Raw genomic sequence first — 24694 nt, 5'->3', positions numbered from 1 at the left:
CCATCCCTCCCAAACTCCTGTCTCACCGTGCCATCCCTCCCAGACTCCTGTCTCACCGTGCCATCCTCCCAGACTCCTCTCTCATCATGCCATCCCTCCCAAACTCCTGTCTCACCGTGCCATCCCTCCCAGACTCCTCTCTCACCGTGCCATCGCTCCCAGACTCCTGTCTCACCGTGCCATCCCTTCCAGACTCCTCTCTCACCGTGCCATCGCTCCCAGACTCCTGTCTCACCGTACCATCGCTCCCAGACTCCTGTCTCACCGTGCCATCGCTCCCAGACTCCTGTCTCACCGTGCCATCACTACCAGACTCCTGTCTCACTGTGCCATCCCCCCCAGACTCCTGTCTCACCGTGCCATCCCTCCCAGACTCCTGTCTCACCGTGCCGTCCCTCCCAGACTCCTGTCTCACCGTGGCAGTTGAGATCACCGTCTCAGTTGGCTTTGTTCTGTTTTTGTCTGAGGCGCTCAGCATCGAAGGCAGAGGCTCGATATCAACATCAGAATCAGATGAAGGCTCTTCATCAGCAACGTCGACTTCAAGCTCAATATCTGATCCTCCATCCGACTCCAACTCATCTAGATTCTGCAGCATTTGCAATGCTGTCAGTGCGTCCATTTGTTTGGTTCGGCTTGCCATTGTGAACTACACACATTGTATGTTGTACTCAGTTCACTCTCCCAGGGGAAATTATACACCATGTCCAGCCTTTCATAATAAAATAATTAGACCACCCACAGTTCTTTATCAAAATGACACTATTGTTCTAAATTAAATCATCCTCTTCACCCTCATCATTCAGATCAATTAAATTAAATCACCCTCCTCATCATTCAGTTCACTGAAGTCACATACACAATTATCAGTTTCTATCTGGTGTCTATTGCCCGTTCATTGCCAATTCACGGTGGCTATGAAAAACTGCCTTTCTAGCCACTGTGCTTCTACATCTGCATTGCTTCCTGTTTGGCGTTTTAGGCTGGGTGACTGTATAGCATTTTTTGACATCGGCTGATGTAAAAAGGGCTTTATAAATACATTTGATTGATTGATTGATCCATTGGTGACAAAATAGCATATTTAAATTGGTACGTTTATTATGCTACTAGTTTTTGCTTAGTTGCCAGACCAATGCTGCCGTGCGGGTGGTCATGTGTTGAATGCATAGGCAGCACAGATATTCTTGGGGAAAAGTGACATTTGGAAATAGAGCTGCACCGCTTGGGCCTCTACTGTTTTTACTGTATATTAACGATATGAAAGACGCTTGTTCTTGCCATCTTTTCCTTTATGCCGATGACTGTACTTCTGGTGTCTCAATAAAGTAAACTATGTTGGAGAGCATACTTAGCACAGAGCTTACTAACATTAGCAAATGGCTTGGAGATAATAAGCTATCTCTGCACTTAGGGAAAACTGAGGCAATTAACTTTGGGTCCAGACCTAAATTGAGTAGGTCGTCTGAAATCAGAGTGGAGTTAAGGGGTGAGGTGCTGACTACTAAAACCTCTGTTAGCTACTTGGGACGTATCCTTGATGGAAGCTTGGGAGGTGTGAGCATGGCCAATAAGGTGCTAGGGAAGGTTAATGACAGGACTAACTTTTTGGCTAGAAAGTCCAAGCTGCTTGATAAGGACTCCATGAAAGTGCTAGCCCCTGCCCTCATTCAATGCCATTTTGACTACACTAGTACTTCCTGTTTTGGGGGCTTATCTAAGCTTATGAAGGGGAAGCTCCAGATAGCCCAGAATAAGCTGATCAGGGTAGTATTGAAGGTTAGTCCACGTACTCACATAGGCAGGAGCTGCTTTCAGGAACTCAACTGGCTGCCTGTTGAGGCTAGGGTGTCCCAGATTAGACTAGGTTTGGTTTACAGGAGTATTTATGGTTCTGCGCCCAGATATCTAAGTGATTACTTTCCCCATGTTAGGGATGCACACAATCACAGCACCAGATCAGGTGTTGCTGATGTGTGCTTATACAGGTTCAGGAGTAATGCTGGGAAAGGTACTGTCTTGTATACTGGAGCCTCAGAGTGGAATGAGTTGCCTCTGCCCATAAAAATGACGTCTTCTCTGGGCAGCTTTAAATATAAAGCAAAAATATGTTTGATGTCTTCTGTGCCCATATGAATAACCCCTACGATGTAACTGCAATGACGAGATAGATGTTGTTCTTTGTTTTATGTTTTATTATCTCAATGCCATACTGTGTTTAACTGTATTCGATCTTGCCTAGCCATCTCGTCTCAAGAGGACCGCAATGGTAATAAGTCCCAGACTTTGTGTTATCCTCCATGATTGAACAATGGTAATAAGTCCCAGACTTTGTGTTATCCTCCATGATTGAACAATGGTAATAAGTCCCAGACTTTGTGTTATCCTCCATGATTGAACAATGGTAATAAGTCCCAGACTTTGTGTTATCCTCCATGATTGAACAATGGTAATAAGTCCCAGACTTTGTGTTATCCTCCATGATTGAACAATGGTAATAAGTCCCAGACTTTGTGTTATCCTCCATGATTGAACAATGGTAATAAGTCCCAGACATTATTGTGTGTTATCCTCCATGATTGAACAATGGTAATAAGTCCCAGACTTTATTGTGTTATCCTCCATGATTGAACAATGGTAATAAGTCCCAGACATTATTGTGTGTTATCCTCCATGATTGAACAATGGAAATAAGTCCCAGACATTATTGTGTGTTATCCTCCATGATTGAACAATGGTAATAAGTCCCAGACATTATTGTGTGTTATCCTCCATGATTGAACAATGGTAATAAGTCCCAGACATTATTGTGTGTTATCCTCCATGATTGAACAATGGAAATAAGTCCCAGACATTATTGTGTGTTATCCTCCATGATTGAACAATGGTAATAAGTCCCAGACATTATTGTGTGTTATCCTCCATGATTGAACAATGGTAATAAGTCCCAGACATTATTGTGTGTTATCCTCCATGATTGAACAATGGTAATAAGTCCCAGACATTATTGTGTGTTATCCTCCATGATTGAACAATGGTAATAAGTCCCAGACATTATTGTGTGTTATCCTCCATGATTGAACAATGGTAATAAGTCCCAGACATTAGTGTGTGTTATCCTCCATGATTGAACAATGGTAATAAGTCCCAGACATTATTGTGTGTTATCCTCCATGATTGAACAATGGTAATAAGTCCCAGACATTATTGTGTGTTATCCTCCATGATTGAACAATGGTAATAAGTCCCAGACATTATTGTGTGTTATCCTCCATGATTGAACAATGGTAATAAGTCCCAGACATTAGTGTGTGTTATCCTCCATGATTGAACAATGGTAATAAGTCCCAGACATTAGTGTGTGTTATCCTCCATGATTTTACTCATGTGCATGTATTGCTTTTTCAAGTTTTATGTGTGCTTGTTATTTTTTAGATGGTCGAATGAATAAACGAAACTAAACTCTTGAATTATGAGAGCTATTTGACAAATGTAAGTGTAATAGAACCTGCAGAATATGCTCATCAGATTGTCCATTTCATTTTGCCTATAGGCTAACTCTTATTATGTGTGAAATTAGTTTCGGTATAGTTTCGATGGACCAGCTGCGCAGGCTGACTGGTATCGTTTGTTTACCGATCACTAAGTTAGATATCCTTGACTATGTTTTGCATTACTCTAAAGGCCTACTGCAACACATAGCATGCTTTCATTTCCCTTACAATACATTCGATTAGTAATAGAGATAGCAAATAAAACAGTCCCATAACAGCTTCTTTTTACAAAGTAAAACGTAAAACAAAATGGTATCAACCCCAAAGGTGTGTGGTCAAATTATTTGCTGCTGATACAGTTGAAGTCGGAAGTTAACATACACCTAGCCAAATACATTTAAACTCAGTTTTTCACAATTCCTGACATTTAGTCCCAGTAAAACTTCCCTGTCTTAGGTCAGTTAGGATCACCACTTCATTTTAAGAATGTGAAATGTCAGAATAATAATAGAGAATTATTTATTTCAGCTTTTATTTCTTTCATCACATTCCCAGTGGATTAGAAGATTACATACACTCAATTAGTATTTGGTAGCATTGCCTTAAAGTTGTTTAACTTGGTTCAAACGTTTTGGGTAGCCTTCCACAAGCTTCCCACAATAAGATAGGTACATTTTGGCCCATTCCTCGTGACAGAGCTGGTGTAACTGAGTCAGGATTGTAGGCCTCCTTGCTCGCACACACTTTTTCAGTTCTGCCCACAAATTTTCTATAGGACTGAGGTCAGGGCTTTGTGATGGCCACTCCAATACCTTGACTTTGTTGTCCTTAAGCCATTATGCCACAACTTTGGAAGTATGCTTGGGGTCATTGTCCATTTGGAATACCCATTTGCAACAAAGCTTTAAATTCCTGACTGATGTCTTGAGATGTTGCTTCAATATATTCACATAATTTTGCTCCCTCATGATGCCATCTATTTTGTGAAGTGCACCAGTCCCTCCTGCAGTAAAGCACCCCCACAACATGACGCTGCCACCCCCGTGCTTCACGGTTGGGATGGTGTTCTTCGGCTTGCAAACCTCCCCCTTATTCCTCCAAACATAACGATGGTCATTATGGCCAAACAGTTCTATTTTTGTTTCATCAGAACAGAGGACATTTCTCCAAAAGTGCGATCTTTGTCCCCATGTGCAGTTGCAAACCATAGTCTGGCTTTTCTATGGCTGTTTTGGAGCAGTGGCTTCTTCCTTGCTGAGCGGCCTTTCAGGTTATATCGATATACGACTCGTTTTACTGTGGATATAGATACTTTTGTATCTGTTTCCTCCAGCATCTTCACAAGGTCCTTTGCTGTTGTTCTGGGATTGATTTGCACTTTTCGCACCAAAGTATGTTCATCTCTACGAGACAGAACACGTCTCCTTCCTTAACGGTATGATGGCTGCGTGGTCCCATGAAGTTTATGCTTGCATATTATTGTTTGTACAGATGAACGTGGTACCTTCAGTCATTTAGAAATTGCACCCAAGGATGAACCAGAATTGTGGAGGTCTACATTTTTTTTCTGAGGTCATGGCTAATTTCTTTTGATTTTCCCGTGATGTCAAGCAAAGAGGCACTGAGTTTGAAGGTAGGCCTTGAAATACATCCACAGGTACACCTCCAATTGACACAAATGATGTCAATTAGCCTATCAGAAGCTTCTAAAGCCATGACATAATTTTATGGTATATTCCATGCTGTTTAATTGTAACGGTTTTCTAGGTGTGAAGGAGAGTCGGACCAAAATGCAGCGTGTAGATTGCGATCCATGTTTAATAAAACAAACGTAACACGAATACACACAAAACACTACAAAACAATGAACGTAACGAAAACCGAAACAGCCTATACTTGTGTCAACTAACACAGCGACAGGAACAAAGACACTAAGGACAATCACCCACGACAAACTCAAAGAATATGGCTGCCTAAATATGGTTCCCAATCAGAGACAACGATAAACACCTGCCTCTGATTGAGAACCACTCCAGACAGCCATAGACTTTGCTAGATAACCCCACTAGCTACAATCCCAATACACACACACCAAAAACCCCAAGACAAAACACACCACAATACAAAAACCCCATGCCACACCCTGGCCTGACCCAATACATGAAGAAAAACACAAAATACTTAGACCAGGGCGTGACAGAACCCCCCTAAGGTGCGGACTCCCGAACGCACCTCAAAACAATAGGGAGTGTCCGGGTGGGCGTCTGTCCATGGTGGCGGCTCCGGCGCGGGACGTGGAACCCACTCAGTTAATGTCTTAGTCCCCTCTCCTCGCGTCCCTGGATAGTCCACCCTCGCTGCCGACCATGGCCTAGTAGTCCTCACCCAGAAACCCACTGGACTGAGGAGCAGATCGGGACTGAAGGACAGCTCGGGACTGAGGCAGCTCGGGAGTGAGAGGAAGCTCGGGAGTGAGAGAAAGCTCGGGAGTGAGAGGAAGCTCGGGAGTGAGAGGAAGCTCGGGAGTGAGAGGAAGCTCGGGAGTGAGAGGAAGCTCAGGAGTGAGAGGAAGCTCAGGAGTGAGAGGAAGCTCAGGCGTGAGAGGAAGCTCAGGCAGGTAGGTAGATCTACCAGATCCTGGCTGGCTGGTGGTTTCAGCAGATCCTGGCTGACTGGCAGATCCTGGCTGACTGGCAGATCCTGGCTGACTGGCGGATCTGGCGGATCCTGGCCGACTGGCAGATCCTGGCTGACTGGTGGATCTGGCGGATCCTGGCCGACTGGCGGATCCTGGCCGACTGGCAGATCCTGGCTGACTGGCGGATCTGGCGGATCCTGGCCGACTGGCAGATCCTGGCCAACTGGCAGATCCTGGCCGACTGGCAGTTCTGGTTGACTGGCAGATCTGGAAGAGTCTGGTTGACTGGCAGATCTGGAAGAGTCTGGTTGACTGGCAGATCTGGAAGAGTCTGGTTGACTGGCAGATCTGGAAGAGTCTGGTTGACTGGCAGATCTGGAAGAGTCTGGTTGACAGGCAGATCTGGAAGAGTCTGGTTGACAGGCAGATCTGGAAGAGTCTGGTTGACTGGCAGATCTGGAAGAGTCTGGTTGACTGGCAGATCTGGAAGAGTCTGGTTGACTGGCAGATCTGGAAGAGTCTGGTTGACTGGCAGATCTGGAAGAGTGGCTGACTGGCAGATCTGGAAGAGTCTGGCTGACTGGCAGATCTGGAAGAGTCTGGCTGACTGGCAGATCTGGAAGAGTCTGGCTGACTGGCAGATCTGGAAGAGTCTGGCTGACTGGCGGATCCTGGCAGACTGAAAGATCTGGCTGCTCCATGCTGACTGGCGGCTCTGGCTGCTCCACGCTGACTGGCGGCTCTGGCTGCTCCATGTAGGCTGACAGCTCTGGCGGCTTCTTACAGACTGGCAGCTCTGGCGGCTCCTTACAGACTGGCAGCTCCTTGCAGACTGACAGCTTCATGCAGACTGACTTATCTGGCTGCTCTATGCAGACTGACATCTCTGGCTGCTCCATGCAGACTGACAGCTCTGGCTGCTCCATGCAGACTGACAGCTCAGGCTGCTCCATGCAGACTGACAGCTCCTTGCAGACTGACAGCTCTGGCTGCTCCATGCAGACTGACAGTTCTGGCTGCTCCTTACAGACTGGCAGCTCTGGCGGCTCCGTGCAGACTGGCAGCTCCTTGCAGACTGGCAGCTCCTTACAGACTGACAGCTCCTTGCAGACTGACAGCTCCTTGCAGACTGACAGCTCCTTGCAGACTGACAGCTCCTTGCAGACTGACATCTCTGGCTGCTCCCTGCAGGCTGGCATCTCTGGCTGCTCCATGCAGACTGACAGCTCTGGCTGCTCCATGCCGAATGGCAGCTCTGGCTTCTCCATGCAGGCTGGCAGCTCTGGCTGCGCTGAACAGGCGGGAGACTCCAGCAGAGCTGTAGAGGAGAAAAGCTCCGGCAGCGCTGAACAGACGGGAGACTCCGGCAGCGCAGGAGAGGAGAAAGGCTCCGGCAGCGCTGGAGAGGCGAGGCGCACTGTAGGCCTGATGCGTGGTGCTGGTACTGGTGGTACTGAACCGAGAACACGCACAGGAAACCTGGTGCGGGGAGCTGTTACCGGAGGGCTGGAGTGTGGAGGTGGCACAGGATGTGCTAGACCGTGAAGGCGTACTGGAGATCTTGAGAGCAGTGCTGGCACAGGACGTGCAAGGCTAGGGATGTGCACAGGAGGCCTGGTGCGTGAGGCTGGCACCAACTTCACCAGCCGACTAACACGCACCTCAGGACGAGTATGGAGCGCTAACCCAGGTGCCATCAAATCCCCGACACGTTCCGTCGGGCGAATTCCATGCAAAAAGCACCAACACAGCAACTCCCTCATTTCTCTCTCCTCCAATTTCCCCATTAACTCCTTCACAGTCTCTGTTTCGCTCACCTCCAACACCGGCTCTGATTCTGGTCTCCTCCTTGGCTCCTCACGATCAACAGGGAGAGTTGGCTCAGGTCTGACTCCTGACTCTGCCACACTCTCCCTGAGCCCCCCAAGAAATTTTGGGGCTGACTCACAGGCTTCCATCCGCTCTGCCGTGCTAGCTCCTCATAATGCCGCCTCTCTGCTTTTGCTGCCTCCAGCTCGGCTTTGGGGCGACAATAATCTCCAGGCTGATCCCAGGGTCCTTTCCCATCTAGAATCTCCTCCCAAGTCCATTTCTCCAAGTAGTGCAGTCTCTCCCACTGTAGTTGCTGCTGCTCCTGTTGCTGCTGCCTCTGTTGCCTCTCCTGCGGCTCCTGCCTGTTGACACGCTGCTTGGTCCGGTTGTGGTGGGTGATTCTGTAACGGTTTTCTAGGTGTGAAGGAGAGTCGGACCAAAATGCAGCGTGTAGATTGCGATCCATGTTTAATAAAACAAACGTAACACGAATACACACAAAACACTACAAAACAATAAACATAACGAAAACCGAAACAGCCTATACTTGTGTCAACTAACACAGCGACAGGAACAAAGACAATAAGGACAATCACCCACGACAAACTCAAAGAATATGGCTGCCTAAATATGGTTCCCAATCAGAGACAACGATAAACACCTGCCTCTGATTGAGAACCACTCCAGACAGCCATAGACTTTGCTAGATAACCCCACTAGCTACAATCCCAATACACACACACCAAAAACCCCAAGACAAAACACACCACAATACAAAAACCCCATGCCACACCCTGGCCTGACCCAATACATGAAGAAAAACACAAAATACTTAGACCAGGGCGTGACATTAATGGCACAGTCAACTTAGTGTATGTAAACTTCTGACCCACTGGAATTGTGATACAGTTATAAGTGAAATAATCTGTCTGTAAATAATTGTTGGACAAATGACTTGTGTCATGCACAAAGTAGATGTCCTAACCGACTTGCCTAAATTATAGTTTGTTAACAAGACATTTGTAGAGTGGTTGAAAAACAAGTCTTAATGACTCCAACCTAAGTGTATGTAAACTTCCGACTTCAACTGTAAATAGGCATAACACAAACTCATCATTAATCAACCTCATCACCCTCCTTATCATTCAGTTAGGCCTAATTTAAATTAAATTGTGAAGTGAGGTGCACAATTATCGTATATGTGTTCATTTGTCATTCATTCAGTGAGGAGAGAAATAAGCATTTGCGCCTGGATGGGTACCAACATCCTACAACACATTGTCTTGGGGGGTTAAGTTGGGAATAGGTGTGAAAAGGTAAAAAGATCCTAAATACTTTTCTGTTTGTGATTCCAAAATGCTGACAAATGAGCAGTGTAAAATACAAACATTTAGGAAAAGTCAGAGAAGAAGCAGGACATAGCTTTTTTTGGCCTGATATTTTTTATTTACAAAATCAAACGTCAGTGTCCATTGGCCTATGGCGGTTCTAGTGTTGAACAACAGTAAATCATTAGGCCTTTTCCCATCGCCGTGACGACTGGAACCTGACAAGTTGCCATGGCAGATTTTCCCAATAATAATGAATCTGCTCTTGTTTCGCTGTTGTGCTGGCTGGTGGAAAAAGATAGCTTATAAGAGAACAGGGAAAGTCTGGGGAGTGATGGGAGGAAAAGCAAAACTACCATGAGAATACAGGCCTCTCCTTCTCTCGCTGTGTGTGTGTGTGTGTGTGTGTGTATGTGTGAGTATGTATGTGTGTGCGTGGTTGTGTGTGCATGCGTGTGTCTGTGTGTGGATCTGTGTGTCCGTGCCTGTGTGCTTGCCTTTGTGTGTCTATGTACGCGCCTGTGTGTGTGTGTGTGTGTGTGTGTGTGGATCTGTGTGTCTGTGCCTGTGTGCTTGTCTTTGTGTGTCTATGTACGTGCCTGTGTGCGTGTGTGTGTGTGTGGTGTGTGCATGTGTGTGTCTGTGTGTGGATCTGTGTGTCTGTGCCTGTGTGCTTGTCTTTGTGTGTCTATGTACGTGCCTGTGTGCGTGTGTGCGTGCGTGCGTGCGTGCGTGTGTGTGTGTGTGTGTGTGTGGATCTGTGTGTCTGTGCCTGTGTGCTTGTCTTTGTGTGTCTATGTACGTGCCTGTGTGCGTGTGTGTGTGTGTGTGTGGTGTGTGCATGTGTGTGTCTGTGTGTGGATCTGTGTGTCTGTGCCTGTGTGCTTGTCTTTGTGTGTCTATGTACGTGCCTGTGTGCGTGTGTGCGTGCGTGTGTGTGTGTGTGTGTGTGTGTGTATATGCATGCATGTGTGTTGGTGGTATGGGGGATTAAAAGGGGAACCAGTTCAAGGTCATAACGTTAGCTGACCTTTCCCCAGCCCCTCTGTTATTAATGATGTAAACAGGCTGACTCAATTGTAAGCAAATGGGCGGACAATATTTCCTGTTTGGGTGAGCCACGCGGCACATAAAGAAGATGCAATGGACAACTGCTGTCATGGGGTTATACACTGTGAGCTCTAACCAAACCATTTCTCTTGGGGAAACGTAACTCTGCTACCTCCCACTTAGAGAGACAACAACACTGCTGTGGAGGCGCTGTGGGACTATAGGGACTACTTGAGACCGGTTTAAGCTGCATGTTATCTGGATGATGAAGTGAAGGCTGAAGTTCAACGTTCGGCTCAGCCTTCCTTCATCACATGGGGTCTGTAATCCAGGGTTAGGTTGATTCAGGATAGTGTTAGTGCTACAGTCTTTTCGAGGGTAAGGGATTGGAACTGACGAGAATGAAAGCCTGTCATGACCTCCACTAATCTCAACACCTATCTGACTTCATGGTTGGTTGCGCGCTCATTCTGCCGCAGACATTCTCTTTTATGGTACACGGTACAGATGGAACACACAGACGTCCATCAGAGTTCTCCTCGACAGGTTTCTCATGACACCATTGTTATTGTAGTAATGACGCAGAATGATGACTCCAGCCAAAGAGTCCCCTGACTGCGCTTAAACTGACAACCTGCCTGTCCTGAACTCACTCAACCTGTAATTTCTTACTTTATGACTGCAGGGCCAAAAGAAACTTGTAGAGGATTCACATAAACAACCATGATAATTATTTACTGCCATTGTAAAGGAAATACCTAGCCATACTTTATTTAACAGTAATATCCAGGATTATTGTTGAGTACTGCTAGAGTGGGGACTTGGAGGTTCTCTGTCAAATAAGACAGAGCTGTTTAAATGTTTTGAATCAGACACTAAACATAAGTCATGAGGCAAAAACCCCATCCATTCGAGGACTTGGGAATAGTAAGTGATCCTTTTCCAAACCTTTCCAAAGCTGCTATTAAATTGGAGATGCATGTTTCTCAGTTAAGAACTTGACCTGTCCTTAGCTGAACAGCAATGTGTTATTCCTCAAAAGCCCAATATGGAAATGCTTGCCTGTCGTCCTGCCTATATCCTCTCTAGAAAAAGCCATATCTCAGACCGGGAGTAAAAAATAAATAAATGATTCAGCCCATACTAAACGTCTGACAGTGAGGCCATAGATGTTCCATTACATAAGAAGCCCTATAGGTGACTCCTGCCGAACCAGTTCCTCTACAGTGTTTTTCTGGAGTGTTTGGAAGACACAGGCCTCTCCTGAGGTCACAAAACAGAGGGGAAACAGATTTCTGAGGGGCCATTCTATCTGTGACGCGAGGCCCACTGTAAGTCCCCGAGCCCAGCACCAGGAGCAAAAAGAGAGAGCAGGGCGAATCACGTCTGTGCTCAGACACACAATATGACACAAGACTCTTTCTCCTCCTGTGAGGAATCACACTTTGGCAAGGAGGACACCTGCTTGATAATAATGACAGCATCCCAGAAGAATCTCAATTTTGCATCCTTGGCAGTTGTTCTAAAGGCTGAAATTCAAAAGGATTTTTGGGAATGGAGCTCCAGCAGAATGGGAATAAGACTTTGAAGCTGGCCAGTAAATATTGTGAATATCTGTCAATTTGGTTTTTCAGCCTCAAAAATGAGGGACTGTTAGTTAACATCTTGAAGTGATCAAAAAAAGTTAGATTAATTACTGCGTTTGCTGGCAACTCTTGACACTATTTTGGACAGCATAAAGTGTCCTTGTCCACAGCTTTTATTTTATGTTCATACACTACGGTTCAAAAGTTTGGGGTCACTTAGAATCGTCCTTGTTTTTGAAAGAAAGGCACATTTTTTGTCCATTAAAATAACATCAAATTGATCAGAAATGCACTGTACATTGTTAATGTTGTAAATGACTATTGTAGCTGAAAACGGCAGATTTTTAATTGAATATCTACATTACATAGAGGCCCATTATCATCAACCATCACTCCTGTGTTCCAATGGCACGTTGTGTTAGCTAATCCAAGTTTATAATTTTAAAAGGCTAACTGATCATTAGAAAACCCTTTTGCAATTATGTTAGCACAGCTGAAAACTTTTGTTCTGATTAAAAAAAGCAATAAAACTGGCCTTCTTTAGACTAGTTAAATATCTGGAGCATCAGCATTTGTGGTTTCGATTACAGGCACAAAATGGCCAGAAACAAAGAACTTTCTTCTGAAACTCATCAGTCTATTCGTGTTCTGAAAAATGAAGGCTATTCCATGCGAGAAGTTGCCAAGAAAATGAAGATCTCGTACAACTCTGTGTTCTACTCCCTTCACAGAACAGCGCAAACTGGTACTAACCAGAATAAAAAGAGGTGTGGGAGGCCCCGGTGCACAACTGAGCAAGAGGACAAGTACATTAGAGTGTCTAGTTTGAGAAACAGACACCTCACAAGTCCTCAACTGGCAGCTTCATTAAATAGTACCCGCAAAACAGCAGTCTCAATGTCAAAAGTGAAGAGGTGACTCTAGGATGCTGGCCTTCTAGGCAGAGTTGCAAAGAAAAAGTCATATCTCAGACTGGCCAATAAAAATAAAAGATTAAGATGGGCAAAAAAACACAGACACTAAACAGAAGAACTCTGCCTAGAAGGCCAGCATCACGGTTTAAAACACTGACCAGAGAGAGAATGTCAAAGAACACAGCAAAGAACTGCTGTTTTTATGAGTGAGATCATATCTAAGTTTTTATTCAGCACTGTCAACACTTTTCAACATGATTAAAAACATAAAACGCGCTTCTCCCTAATTCCATTCGCAATACAGCTGCAATATATGAGTAGCCAAGTGTATCGATAGCCCTGCGTTTTTTATCATTATTAGCAGCTGGTAGTGTCTATTTTAATATAGAGGAATATTTAACTTTCTCTGGTCATAGGAACTACATGAATTATTAGGGTAATGTTACGTCATGTTTAAAAAAAAATCAGAGCGGTAGATCTCAACTTGCTTTTTGACTGTGAAAGTGAGCTTGACTAACTTGGTGACCACTGCGCTATTGGTATAACTAAACTCAAGCAAATCAACAGGACATCATCTTCATCTCTGTCATCTCCGTCCCCTTACCTTGACAATGAGTCAGGTTCACCCTCTTGTAACCCTTGGGGCATTCCACTTGGCCGTTCGCAATCACTGCATACGCTGTGGGATAAAAGAGAAAAAGAAAAAGCACTGATCAGAGAAAGAGACATCACATTCTGCTTGTCTACTTTAAAAAGCATTGCATCTATAACACACAGATGGAGGGAGAGGGATGGTTCATGTCTAGCAGGGGGACCATATGTTACAGATGTGCTGAGCTTAGCGGGGGGAGAAATTAGATGGGGACCGACAGCTGGGCCCTGCGGGACACCAAAACGCTGCCATGTAAATGGATCCCCATCAACCACAGTTATAAGACAGTACTGGCATCACATAAAATGATCAACAACACACAACATCATTAATAATCATATTACATAGACCCTGGGGACACATACACAGAAAAACAGAGCCAGTACATCATTGTACTCTGTGTCCATTCATGCCCCCAGCGCAGCCATACACTTGCTGAGGCCTGAAAACATGATGTCATTATTAATTCGGCATGCTCCTTTAGTTGTTGGTACTGAGGCCCGGCATCCCCACAGCCACATCAGCACATCTGCCCTTACCTCACCATGAAGCACTGTAGAACACACACCACACAGAGACCCTGCAGTCAGCCCTCCTCTTCCTCTGTTTGGGAACCCCTGCCATTTATTTTCCTTTTCCTTCATACACAGGTAATAAGCTGTTAATTGGAAAAAATTAGGTGGAATTCCGATTCCAGATCCAGCTGCAAAAGTTCTCAACGTTTGTGGGATTGGTGATCCTCAGTTCATCAACAGGCTATCAATATCGCAGGGATGAGGAGGGTGAAGTCTTGTTGGGTACCTGAAATGTACCTACAATCTTATTTATGGTGTTGAATCATTTTCCATGTTATCCCATCTGAGTGGTTGTGAGACAGACACAACGCAGTGTGCGTTCAGGGCTGTGGAGCAGGCAGGGCTAGTGGAAGTACCTGAAGTACCTAGTGGAGCAGGCAGGGCTAGTGGAAGTACCTGAAGTACCTAGTGGAGCAGGCAGGGCTAGTGGAAGTACCTGAAGTACCTAGTGGAGCAGGCAGGGCTAGTGGAAGTACCTGAAGTACCTAGTGGAGCAGGCAGGGCTAGTGGAAGTACCTGAAGGTTCACACAGCAGATCAGACGTGGGTCAGACCAGACGGGAGCTCCTCTGTTGGGTCGGAGATAATTGTGTCAAAGTGAAGCGCCAGTTCCTGTCTGCCCGCCCCGTCCTGCACCCATGGAATCCCCAGGGATGCATCTGGGTAATGAGCTGTTGTGACGGGGCAGCGGGTGGTGCAGGTGCGACCCCCCATGAGGACAGGATCAGATTCTGCCCTGAGTGACTGCAGGAGCACATGCCAAGAGATGCCCAGCAGGGGGCGGGCCTCCCAGTCAAGCTTATTAGTACTGAGAGACTAGAGAGAACACAGAGGAGAGCAGGTCTGTCTGAAGTAGCTTCACCAGCAGGTTACCTGAGATGACAAGTCATCATCTCTATGGTCAACCCACTGCTAAAGACAATGGCAAACCAAAAATATACTGCATAAATAGGACCAGAAGTTTTGCCTAACTACCCTACAAGGAAAAACTCTGGGCTCTAGTTATAGGCTAGTGCAATCGACAACAAACATACCCAAAGAGCGAAATCTATTGTAGGCTATGTATCTAGCATATATCCTAGTTCAGGATGTTTTGTGGGTAGAATGCCACTGTGGAATGGTTTTGACATGCCGTCATGCTGACCCAGACAATGTTCATTGTCACAGATCCCAAAGCAGTCGAACGCAAGAGTGACCTTGCTGCATCATTAGTGTTCCCCCTGGTTACATGGATGCTGGGACAGAGAAACCAGACTGGTGCATATTCATTGTGCTTTACAAAGAGGAAGCACAGGGACACAGACTGTTGGCCTTACTTGTATCCCCCTTCATTCATTCACTGCAAAAGACTGTCACCCCTGACTGATTTGTTGTACTTCAACAGTCATCTTGAAATTGCATCAGGAATTTTATTTGCAACCATTCAGCTCTATTTGCTTGTAAACAGTTAACCGTGCAATATGCTGAAATCGCTTCACCATTTCCTGGTTGCTAAAATTCTAATAGTTTGCCTAATTTTAATCTAAACCGTTGTGAAATATATTTTCAAACCCCAAATATTGTATTTTCAGATGTTTGAAGCTTGTGTACAAGAAAAACCGAAAGTAAAAGACGCAAAACGAAATTTAAGAACAGGAAGCATAGAAATAGCGCATATAGAACATATCTACCGCTTCTTAGACTTGCTTTCAATGAATGGCAGATCTATAACTCACATTACTATGTGAATTTGGTCTGGTCACCCAAAAAGATACATATAGAAGCTTTAGCATCATATACAATTTCTTAGTAGGTGGCATTGCTTTCTTTTGAGAGCCAAATAAATGTCAGTGAAAGCTCTACTCTAAAACAGGTGTCAAAGCTACCTTAGGACAGGCTTCAATGTGGGGGGTGTACTGAGGGTATTTAGAGAGGAGGAGAGGTTACGCAAAAGAGGAGTGATGGTAAAGAGAGAGAGGGGGAGTGGGGAGGAAGAGGGGCAGGTCTAGCTAGTCAAATGGGTTCTGCTTGACAGAAATCTAATTGGAAATTTAGTGCAATCATTATGTGGAGGCCTATTTTGAGGTCCGATTGGCACATCCTTCACAGGCATAGCACTGTACTGAACCCACAATATCCAGCTCCTCCATGAGGCCTGCCCCCAGTCACTCCCTACCTCCAGGCTAATCCAGAACCCCAGCTGGAGAACCTGAGAAGAAGAGGTAGACCAGCGAGGGGGAATGGATGCAATCCACAGGAGAAGGGGAAACAATCTTCCCTCTCCAGTCCAACGTTAGATATTCTATAGGAACACAACAGACATGAGTGCCAAGACCCTTCAAGACCCTTTAAGTGACATGCTTTCTGAGAACAAACCGCCATGGGACAAACTGGCGCCATGGAGAGACCCAAGGGGCAAACCAAACTCAACCCTTTAATCACAAGGAGTTGTTTCATTCCCTTTGAGACGAAGATGAGAAAGAAGTCATCTCCCTCTGGCCTCCAGGCCAACGGCTGATTAGAGAAAACAGCTAAGGGGAAGTAAATTGCTTTCAAAGCAGAAAGTCTGTTTGGCACACGCCAAGTTTGCCAATCTGGCATGGCCCATATCACCAGCCCTGTAAATAAGACCTTCAGTAGCAGCCAGCCAGTCAAGCGCTGGGACATCAGATGAGACAGTCACATGAGCCTAGGTCCCCTGTGATTCAGTTGGTAGAGCATGGTGCTTGCAACGACTCCCACAGGGGACCAGTTGCTCTCAATAAGACTGTCTGCTAAATAACTCAAATGTAAATAATTAGCCCAACATCAGCATCCCCATGATGAGATCAGCCCCAGACATAAACACACTAATGCAAAGAAAACATTTGTCTTACAAAAAAAACTCAGTATACCAGCTAAAAGTTTGATATTGAGTAAATTAAATTCCCAGCTGTGTGTTCACAGGCACCGACAATTACCATGTTGTGGCAGACATTCTATATAGACAATTGAGCTGCTTCGATCAAGGCATTGATCTCAATCATGTTCGGTTTGATTGAATCCTTATTCAAAAACATCCTATTAATTATCTCAGTGTTTAACATCATTTGATGCATTTTGCATCTTTGTTCGTAGTTTGACAGTTTATCATTTTCTCTCCTCCCTTCTTTACGATGCCCATGGCAGTGTGGTTGTGACCTCCCATTTAAAAACAGACACACTCCCATAATCCCCCACTGCCGCCACTCGACATGAAATATTTACCACTGGGGCAAGGCCAAGAGACGACATGGTACAGTCCATACCCTATGATGAACAAGCCTAACATGTATCTTATTACACACATTTCATTTCCATGTGCCTCCAACTCACTGGCATGGTGCCTTGGACAGCGGTGCTCTCTGGGACAGATAGATTATGTCTGCATTAGGATTTATACCTGTGAGCAGCCAGGCCAAGTCAGCCCTCCTTGGCCACACCGCTGTCTATCTAAAAGATTCACACTGTTTGCACCCGGCATTAAACTAAATCAACACAGAACGAATCGGAACGTATCAAAGGATGGAAACGTCTCTGTCTAATCACCATGAGAGAGCGGATGCAGCAGTAAAGAGAGAGAGAGCAGCCTGGAACCTTGGCACGGACCACAGCAGATGTTTAGCAAAGTCACACCCATTGCTCGGTTTTGATCTTGGTCATTAACAAGTGTTCAATGTTTGATCACTGCTAATAAAAAGTAACACGCACATGCTTTGGTCCTAAATGAATGGCAGATTCAACATTTCTCCATGGGACTGGGAGGGATGATCTCATGTGGGTCAATTTGCAACTTGCCCTCTCCTCCTCCTCATCTTATATTAGTGATCTAATGGTCAGGGATAACGAGAGAGAGAGAGAGAGCGAGAGAGAGAGAGAGAGAGAGAGAGAGTCAGGGTCAAAGAGAGGGTGCTTTCTCAGTATAGGGCAGGCCTGGTGGGGCGGGGTTGGGTCAAGGAAGGAGGGGCAGAGGGCCAGGAGGCTGACATCATCATGCTGTGGCATCACGGTGTGACCTCAGTGGCCTAGGGAGGAGGTGGCTCCAGGGCCAGGGCTCTTGTGGTTGGGACTGTGATTTATGTGGGCCCGAGGTACCTCTGATCCTGCTCCCTGGGAAGCATCCCAGCGTCCCGGAGTAGAAGAGTCAATGGGAGGGAAGACTTCCTGGAATGACAGATAGGGAGACAACCGGAGCCATGCTTTATGGAATTACATAAGCCATGGAACACACAGGGAGTGGTGGCGATTAGGTGGTATCCAGCTAAATGCTAATGAGCCCATTGAGAACATTTTATACAGTCTCTGACTGTATACTGCCCAACCCTAGTGGCACCATAGAAATATAATTACTATGGGTGGCCATATACTCCATATAGAGTCACTCTCACACCAGGTCAAAGAGTCACACTCAGGGCAGAGCCAGTGGCCTCTTCTCAAGTGTCTCAGATTATCTTACATGATGAACCTTTCACTTAAAGTGATCAATGTAGAAAACCAGAACATGTTGGTCCCTGTTCCAAAAAGTCTGAAACACTGATAGACCATTGTCGTTAAACAATGGGAGAGTCTAATCCTGGATGCTGATTGGTTAAAACTACATTCCAGCAGCCGGTGTCTATTCCACAAGTTACCACCGGCTAAAGCTATGACGGTGAAATGCCTATTTACGCTGTTCCATCTCACTGAGCAATATACTGTCTCATCAGCCCAGCCAGGCAATTTATAAACTTGATCTGCACTATAATAAGCATCTAGACGTTATCTTCTTTTAGACTAGCATTTGGTTCTGAACTTCAATTTGTATAGACCTTGCTGTCTGTCTATTCAACATTTGCAACATTGTTTTAATACTAAAATTTGATCTCCAGCTGTGCTATAGAAATGAACGTGTCGTTAGTTGGGACGAGACAGACAGGCAGACAGCTTTTCTCAGCCAGTCGAAATCATGAATCAGCTGGCATCATTTTTATGGATATATACAAATAAAACAGGTAAAAAGAAAACAGGCAAAACAAAATGAAATGCAGCTAGTTTGCAGTGATTGTGTGAGCGGGGTTGTTGGCTAGCTCCTCTGAACAACAGTGTCCTAACGAGAGAGCGCATTTTCTATGCCAGGCAAAATCGTGCATCATTAACTCATTGTTATGGATGTATCCAAATAAATGTCACTAGAAAACAGCTTAAACAAATGAAAATGAAGCTACTTTGTTGTTATTCCCAGCTGCACTGTTTGACGTGACTAAGTTAGCTGTAGTTGGCTAGCTAGCAAGCAAGGGATAAGAATGTTTCCAGCCGGGATGGCAATGGAACATTTAGAACCAACGATTGGGTAGCGTCCATAGATACAGAACAAAAATACTTAACGACTGGGTCTCGTCTCTGGCAACTGATCCGACAGAACGAACGACCAGCCGGCCCTCGACAACACAGTGTCAATGTATCCTCCAAACACCGGCTTCTCGGGCACTATCATTTTAGTGATCTGATCTACTGTATCTACAAAGAGCTGGATTCACTTCATTAGATATGTTTCCTAATATACTTCGAAAGCAAATTAGCTGTTAACTACATACCTAACACTTGCCTTTCCTCATCCAATCAGGTTTCGTCTTGCATCCCAGGGGGACAAGCAGCTCTAACTGCTTCCATCTCCTCTCCTGTGAGAGGACACACGTCAACCTTTCCAAATCTGAAATTTAAAAAGGTTTGGCACAGTCTCTCCAAAGGGAAAGGAGAGATGGACCAGGGTCTTATTTAACTGGAGTTCATTACGCATTGGAATTTGCAGCATGTGGGTTTACAGTGCATTCGATCCTACAAGGCTGAACAGGGCTGGGGCTTCCACAGTGTAGGCCTGGGACTGACAAGCACATCTCACTGTCATAACCTCCATTACGTCAACCTCCGTCCTTCCCAAAAACACAAACCCATTAGTTTCCCCACTGCACCATGGCTTTCTCCACTCCATATAACAATAATAATACTTTAACTACCAAAAATAACAATGTAGTCTGGCAGTGTCTTGGATGGGAAATCTCTTACCAAATCAGTCAGAGTTCAGTGAATCCTTGCCATCGGATAGAGGGAGAACAACAGGAGAAAGATGTGGGAATGGTGTGGGAATCAGAGTTAAGACTGAAGACAAAGACATGGAGCAGAGAGATGCATCCAGGGATGTATCTCCACAGACCGATGCTGCCACTAAAACCACACATAAGCTGTATACCGCCATAAGCAAACAGGAAAGAGCTCATCCAGAGGCGGCGCTCCTAGTGTCCGGGGACCTCATTTCTATCAGGATGTTAAATGTGCAACCAGAGAGGAAAAATAATTCTAGGCCACCTTTACTCCACACACAGACGCGTACAAAGCTCTGTAAGAAATTCCACTATGCCCTCCGATTAAACATCTAACAGGAAAAGCATCAATACAGGACTAAGATGAAATCGTACTACACCGGCTCTGACACACGTCGGATGTGGCAGCAATTGCAAACTATTACAGACTACAATGGGAAGCACAGCCAAGGGCTGCCCAGTGACATGAACTTACCAGACGAGTTATATAACTTCTATGCTCGCTTCGAGGCAAGTAACACTGAAACACGCATGAGAGCATCAGCTGTTCTGGATGACTGTGTGATCACGCTCTCCACAGTTGATGTGAGTAAGACCTTTAAACAGGTCAACATTCACAAGGCCGCAGGGCCAGACGGATTACAAGGACGTGTACTGCGAGCATGCGCTGACCAACTGGCAAGTGTCTTCACTGACATTTTCAACCTCTCCCTGTCTGAGTTTGTAATACCAACATGTTTCAAGCAGACCACCATAGTCCCTGTGCTCAAGAACACTAAGGAACACTAACACCGACCCGTAGCAGTCATGTCTGTAGCCATGAAATGCTTTGAAAGGTTGGTCATGGCTCACATCAACACCATTATCCCAAAAACCCATGACCCACTCCAATTTGCATACAGCACCAACAGATGATGTAATCTCTATTACACACCACATTGCCCTTTCACACCAGGACAAAAGGAACACCTATGTGAGAATGCTATTCATTGACTACAGCTCAGCGTTCAACACCATAGTGCCTTCAAAGCTCATCCCTAAGCTAAGGACTAAACACCTCCCTCTGCAACTGGATCTTGGACTTCCTGACGGGCCGCCCCCAGGTGGTAAGGGCAGGTAACAACACATCCACCATGCTGATCCTCAACACAGGGGGCCTCTCAGGGGTGCGTGCTCAGTCCCCTCCTGTACTCCTTGTTAACTCATGACTGCACGGCCAGGCACGACTCCGACACCATCATTAAGTTTGCTGATGACAACAGTGGTAAGCCTGATCACCGACAACAATGAGACAGCCTATTGGGAGGTGGTCAGAGACCTGACAGTGTGGTTCAAGGAAAATAACCTCTCCCTCAACGTGCTCAAGACAAAGGAGATGATTGTGGACTAAAGGAAAAGGAGGACCGAGCGCGCCCCCATTCTCATCGTCAGGGCTGTAGTGGAGCAGGTTGAGAGCTTCAAGTTCCTTGACATCACCAATAAACTAATATGGTCAAAGCACACCAAGACAGTTGTGAAGAGGGCACGGTAAAACCTATTCCCCCTCAGGAGACTGAAAAGATTTGGCATGGGTCCTCAGATGCTCAAAAGGTGTTACAGCTGCACCATCGAGAGCATCCTGCCTGGTATGGCAACTGCTCGGCCTCCGACCGCAAAGCACTACAGAGGGTAGTGCGTACGGCCCAGTACATCACTGGGGCTAAGTTTTCTGCCATCCAGGACCTCTATACCAGGCGGTGTCAGAGGAAGGCCCTAAAAATGGTCAAAGACTCCAGCCACCCTAGTCATAGAGTGTTCTCTCTGCTACCGCACGGCAAGCGGTACCCGAGCACCAAGTCTAGGTCCAAGAGGCTCTAAACAGCTTCAACCTCCAAGCCATAAGACTCTTAAACAGCTAATCAAATGGCTACCCTGACTATTTGCAGTGCCCCCCCCTTCTACGCTGTTGCTACTCTCTGTTATAATCTATGCATAGTCACTTTAATTACTCTGTACATATAACTCTTTACATATTACCTCAATTACCTCGACACCAGTGCCCCCACACATTGACTCTGTACCGGTACCCCCTGTATATAGCCCTGCTAATGGTATTTACTGCTGCTTTTTAATGATCTGTTATTGTTATCTCTTACCTTTTTTTGTGTTGTATTTTCTTGTTGGTTACAGGCTTTTAAGTCAGCATTTTACCGTAAGGTCTACACCTGTTGTATTCGGCGCATGTGTCAAATAAAATGTCATTTGATTTGACTTAGAGCTGACCAGAGGAGACACATTAAAAGGTTCTGGAAACAGTAGGTGGAACAAGTGGTCTAAGCCATGGGTTCTCAAGCTTTTTCACTTGGGGCCCCCCTTCCAGCATTGGGGAACATCCCGCACTCCCCTGTGCATGTGAGCATGCGCCACGTCTATTTCTATGGGCACAAGCACCGTTCATGACACAAACTGTCCACACCCCTCTTGTTGGTGGAGAGGAAATGTTGCACGTTTAAAGCTTATTTCCTGCAATTCTACACTTTTTGCCATGGGGTGCAAAAAACATTTAGCAGTTTCGTACAAGTTATGAAGAGTAATAAATAGTTCTCTAAGGTATCAAATAAAATTGTATTGGCTATCTGGGGTGGCCTCCTGAGGTTTAAGAGGTGCTGTTGTGCCTTCTTCACCACGCTGTCTGTGTGGGTGGACCATTTCAGTTTGTCCGTGATGTGTACGCTGAGGAACTTAAAACTTTCCACCTTCTCCACGACTGTCCCATTGATGTAAATGGGGGGATGCTCCCTCTGCTGTTTCCTGAAGTCCACGATCATCTCCTATGTTTTGTTGACGTTGAGTGAGAGGTTATTTTCCTGACACCATGCTCCGAGGGCCCTCACCTCCTCCCTATAGGCCGTCTCGTCATTGTTGGTAATCAGGCCAATCACTGTAGTGTCATCTGCAAACTTGATGATTGAATTGGAGGTGTGCATGGCCACGCAGTCATGGGTGAACATGGAGTACAGGAGAGGGCTGAGAAAGCAACCTTGTGGGGCCCCAGTGTTGAGGATCAGCGGGGTGTAGATGTTGTTTTCTACCTTCACCACCTGGGGGCGGCCTGTCAGAAAGTCCAGGACCCAGTTGCACATGGCGGGGTCGAGACCAGAGTCTCCAGCTTGATGACGACTTTGGAGGGTACTATGGTGTTAAATGATGAGCTGTAGTCAGTGAACAGCATTCTTACATAGGTATTCCTCTTGTCCAGATGGGATAGGGCAGTGTGATGGCGATTTCGTCGTCTGTGGACCTATTCGGGCGGTAAGCAAATTGAAGTAGGTCTAGGGTATCATGTAGGGTGGAGGTGATATGATCCTTGACTAGTCTCTCAAAGCACTTCATGATGACAGAAGTGAGTGCTACTTTAGTCGTTTAGCTCAGTTACTGTACTTTAGCTTTTTGAGAACAGGAACAATGGTGGCCATCTTGAAGCATGTGGGCACAGCAAACTGGGATAGGGATTGATTGAATACGTCCGTAAACACACCAGCCAGCTGGCCTGCGCATGCTCTGCGGATGTGGCTAGGGATGCCGTCTGGGCCGGCAGTCTTGAGAGGGTTAACACGTTTAAATGTTTTACTCACGTTGGCCACAGGCTTTCGTAGCGGGCCGTATCAGTGGCACTGTATTGTCCTCAAAGCGAGCAAAGAAGTTGTTTAATTTGTCTGGGAGCAAGACGTCGATGTCCGCAATGACTTACATGACAAAATTACTTCCTTACAGATTCTTGTCATCAAGCCTTCAACTGACTGACCTGACCAGTCCCAGAGAGATGTACGGAATGACAAAATTATTACTCTAAATTTATGCTTGTCCACTTGTTTTAGTTATACAAAGTATAATCAAGCCAGTTAAAGCGAGTTCTGGACACATTTCTATACAGGGAACAATAAGACTGGAAAGAAATGCCAAGTATTCCCTATTAAGTCCTTCAAAGTATACCAACTAGCATGGGACCTATGTGGCTTCATCCTTCTCTTTTTGTCTTTCATTCTCTCATCTGACTCTGCATGTGACCTGGGACCGAGGCCCAAGCTGCCCCTAAACAACTACATAATGAGAGAACGGAGGGATAGTTCTGTTTCTCCCCACTTCAGAGGAGAGGAAACCATCTGGAATCCAAAAGAGATGCTGATGTGGGTCTTGAGAGAGAGAGATTCTGGCACAGAGAGAAGAGAAGAATAGATTTGTGTTTGTGATGAATGGACCTGAGTGAGATGATGTCTGCTCGCGATTAGAGCTCCGGCAGACAGACACACTAAACAGGGACAGGCTATGACAGCACCCTGTCAGGCAATTGACATCTACCGCAGCCAGACCTCTTCCTGATAGGAATTAACAGTGAAAGGCAGGGACAGTCTCTCCCAACCATCACACACCTCCTTGGAGAGCTCCAGTAACAGCACTTGGGGGTCCTTGGGGGGTCATCAGGGGTCAGGAGTGCTCTTCTACTACAAACACAATGAGGGAACACACAGCAGCGACAGTCCAGGCAGCTATGGTCAGGGACCACTGCGGTTCATTCTCTTCTGTTACTTAAAG

The 24694-nt window shown here is 45.7% G+C and overlaps 1 protein-coding gene across 3 annotated transcripts in view; it reads right to left on the bottom strand.

Annotated features, from left to right (window-relative positions):
- LOC112261798 (latent-transforming growth factor beta-binding protein 2) overlaps positions 1-24694 on the bottom strand; it is a 148842-nt gene that overhangs the window by 36740 nt on the left and 87408 nt on the right. For all 3 annotated transcript variants that reach the window (XM_042330032.1, XM_024437411.2, XM_024437410.2), the window contains exon 9: positions 13427-13501. In XM_042330032.1, coding sequence (XP_042185966.1) covers positions 13427-13501 — 75 coding nt within the window. The remainder of the gene's footprint in view (positions 1-13426; positions 13502-24694) is intronic.

The sequence above is a fragment of the Oncorhynchus tshawytscha genome, linkage group LG11 (assembly GCF_018296145.1).
Source record: "Oncorhynchus tshawytscha isolate Ot180627B linkage group LG11, Otsh_v2.0, whole genome shotgun sequence".
Classification (NCBI taxonomy): domain Eukaryota; kingdom Metazoa; phylum Chordata; class Actinopteri; order Salmoniformes; family Salmonidae; genus Oncorhynchus; species Oncorhynchus tshawytscha.
The sequence above is the reverse complement of the archived record's forward strand: the minus strand, read 5'-3'. Positions and strand labels throughout refer to the sequence as shown.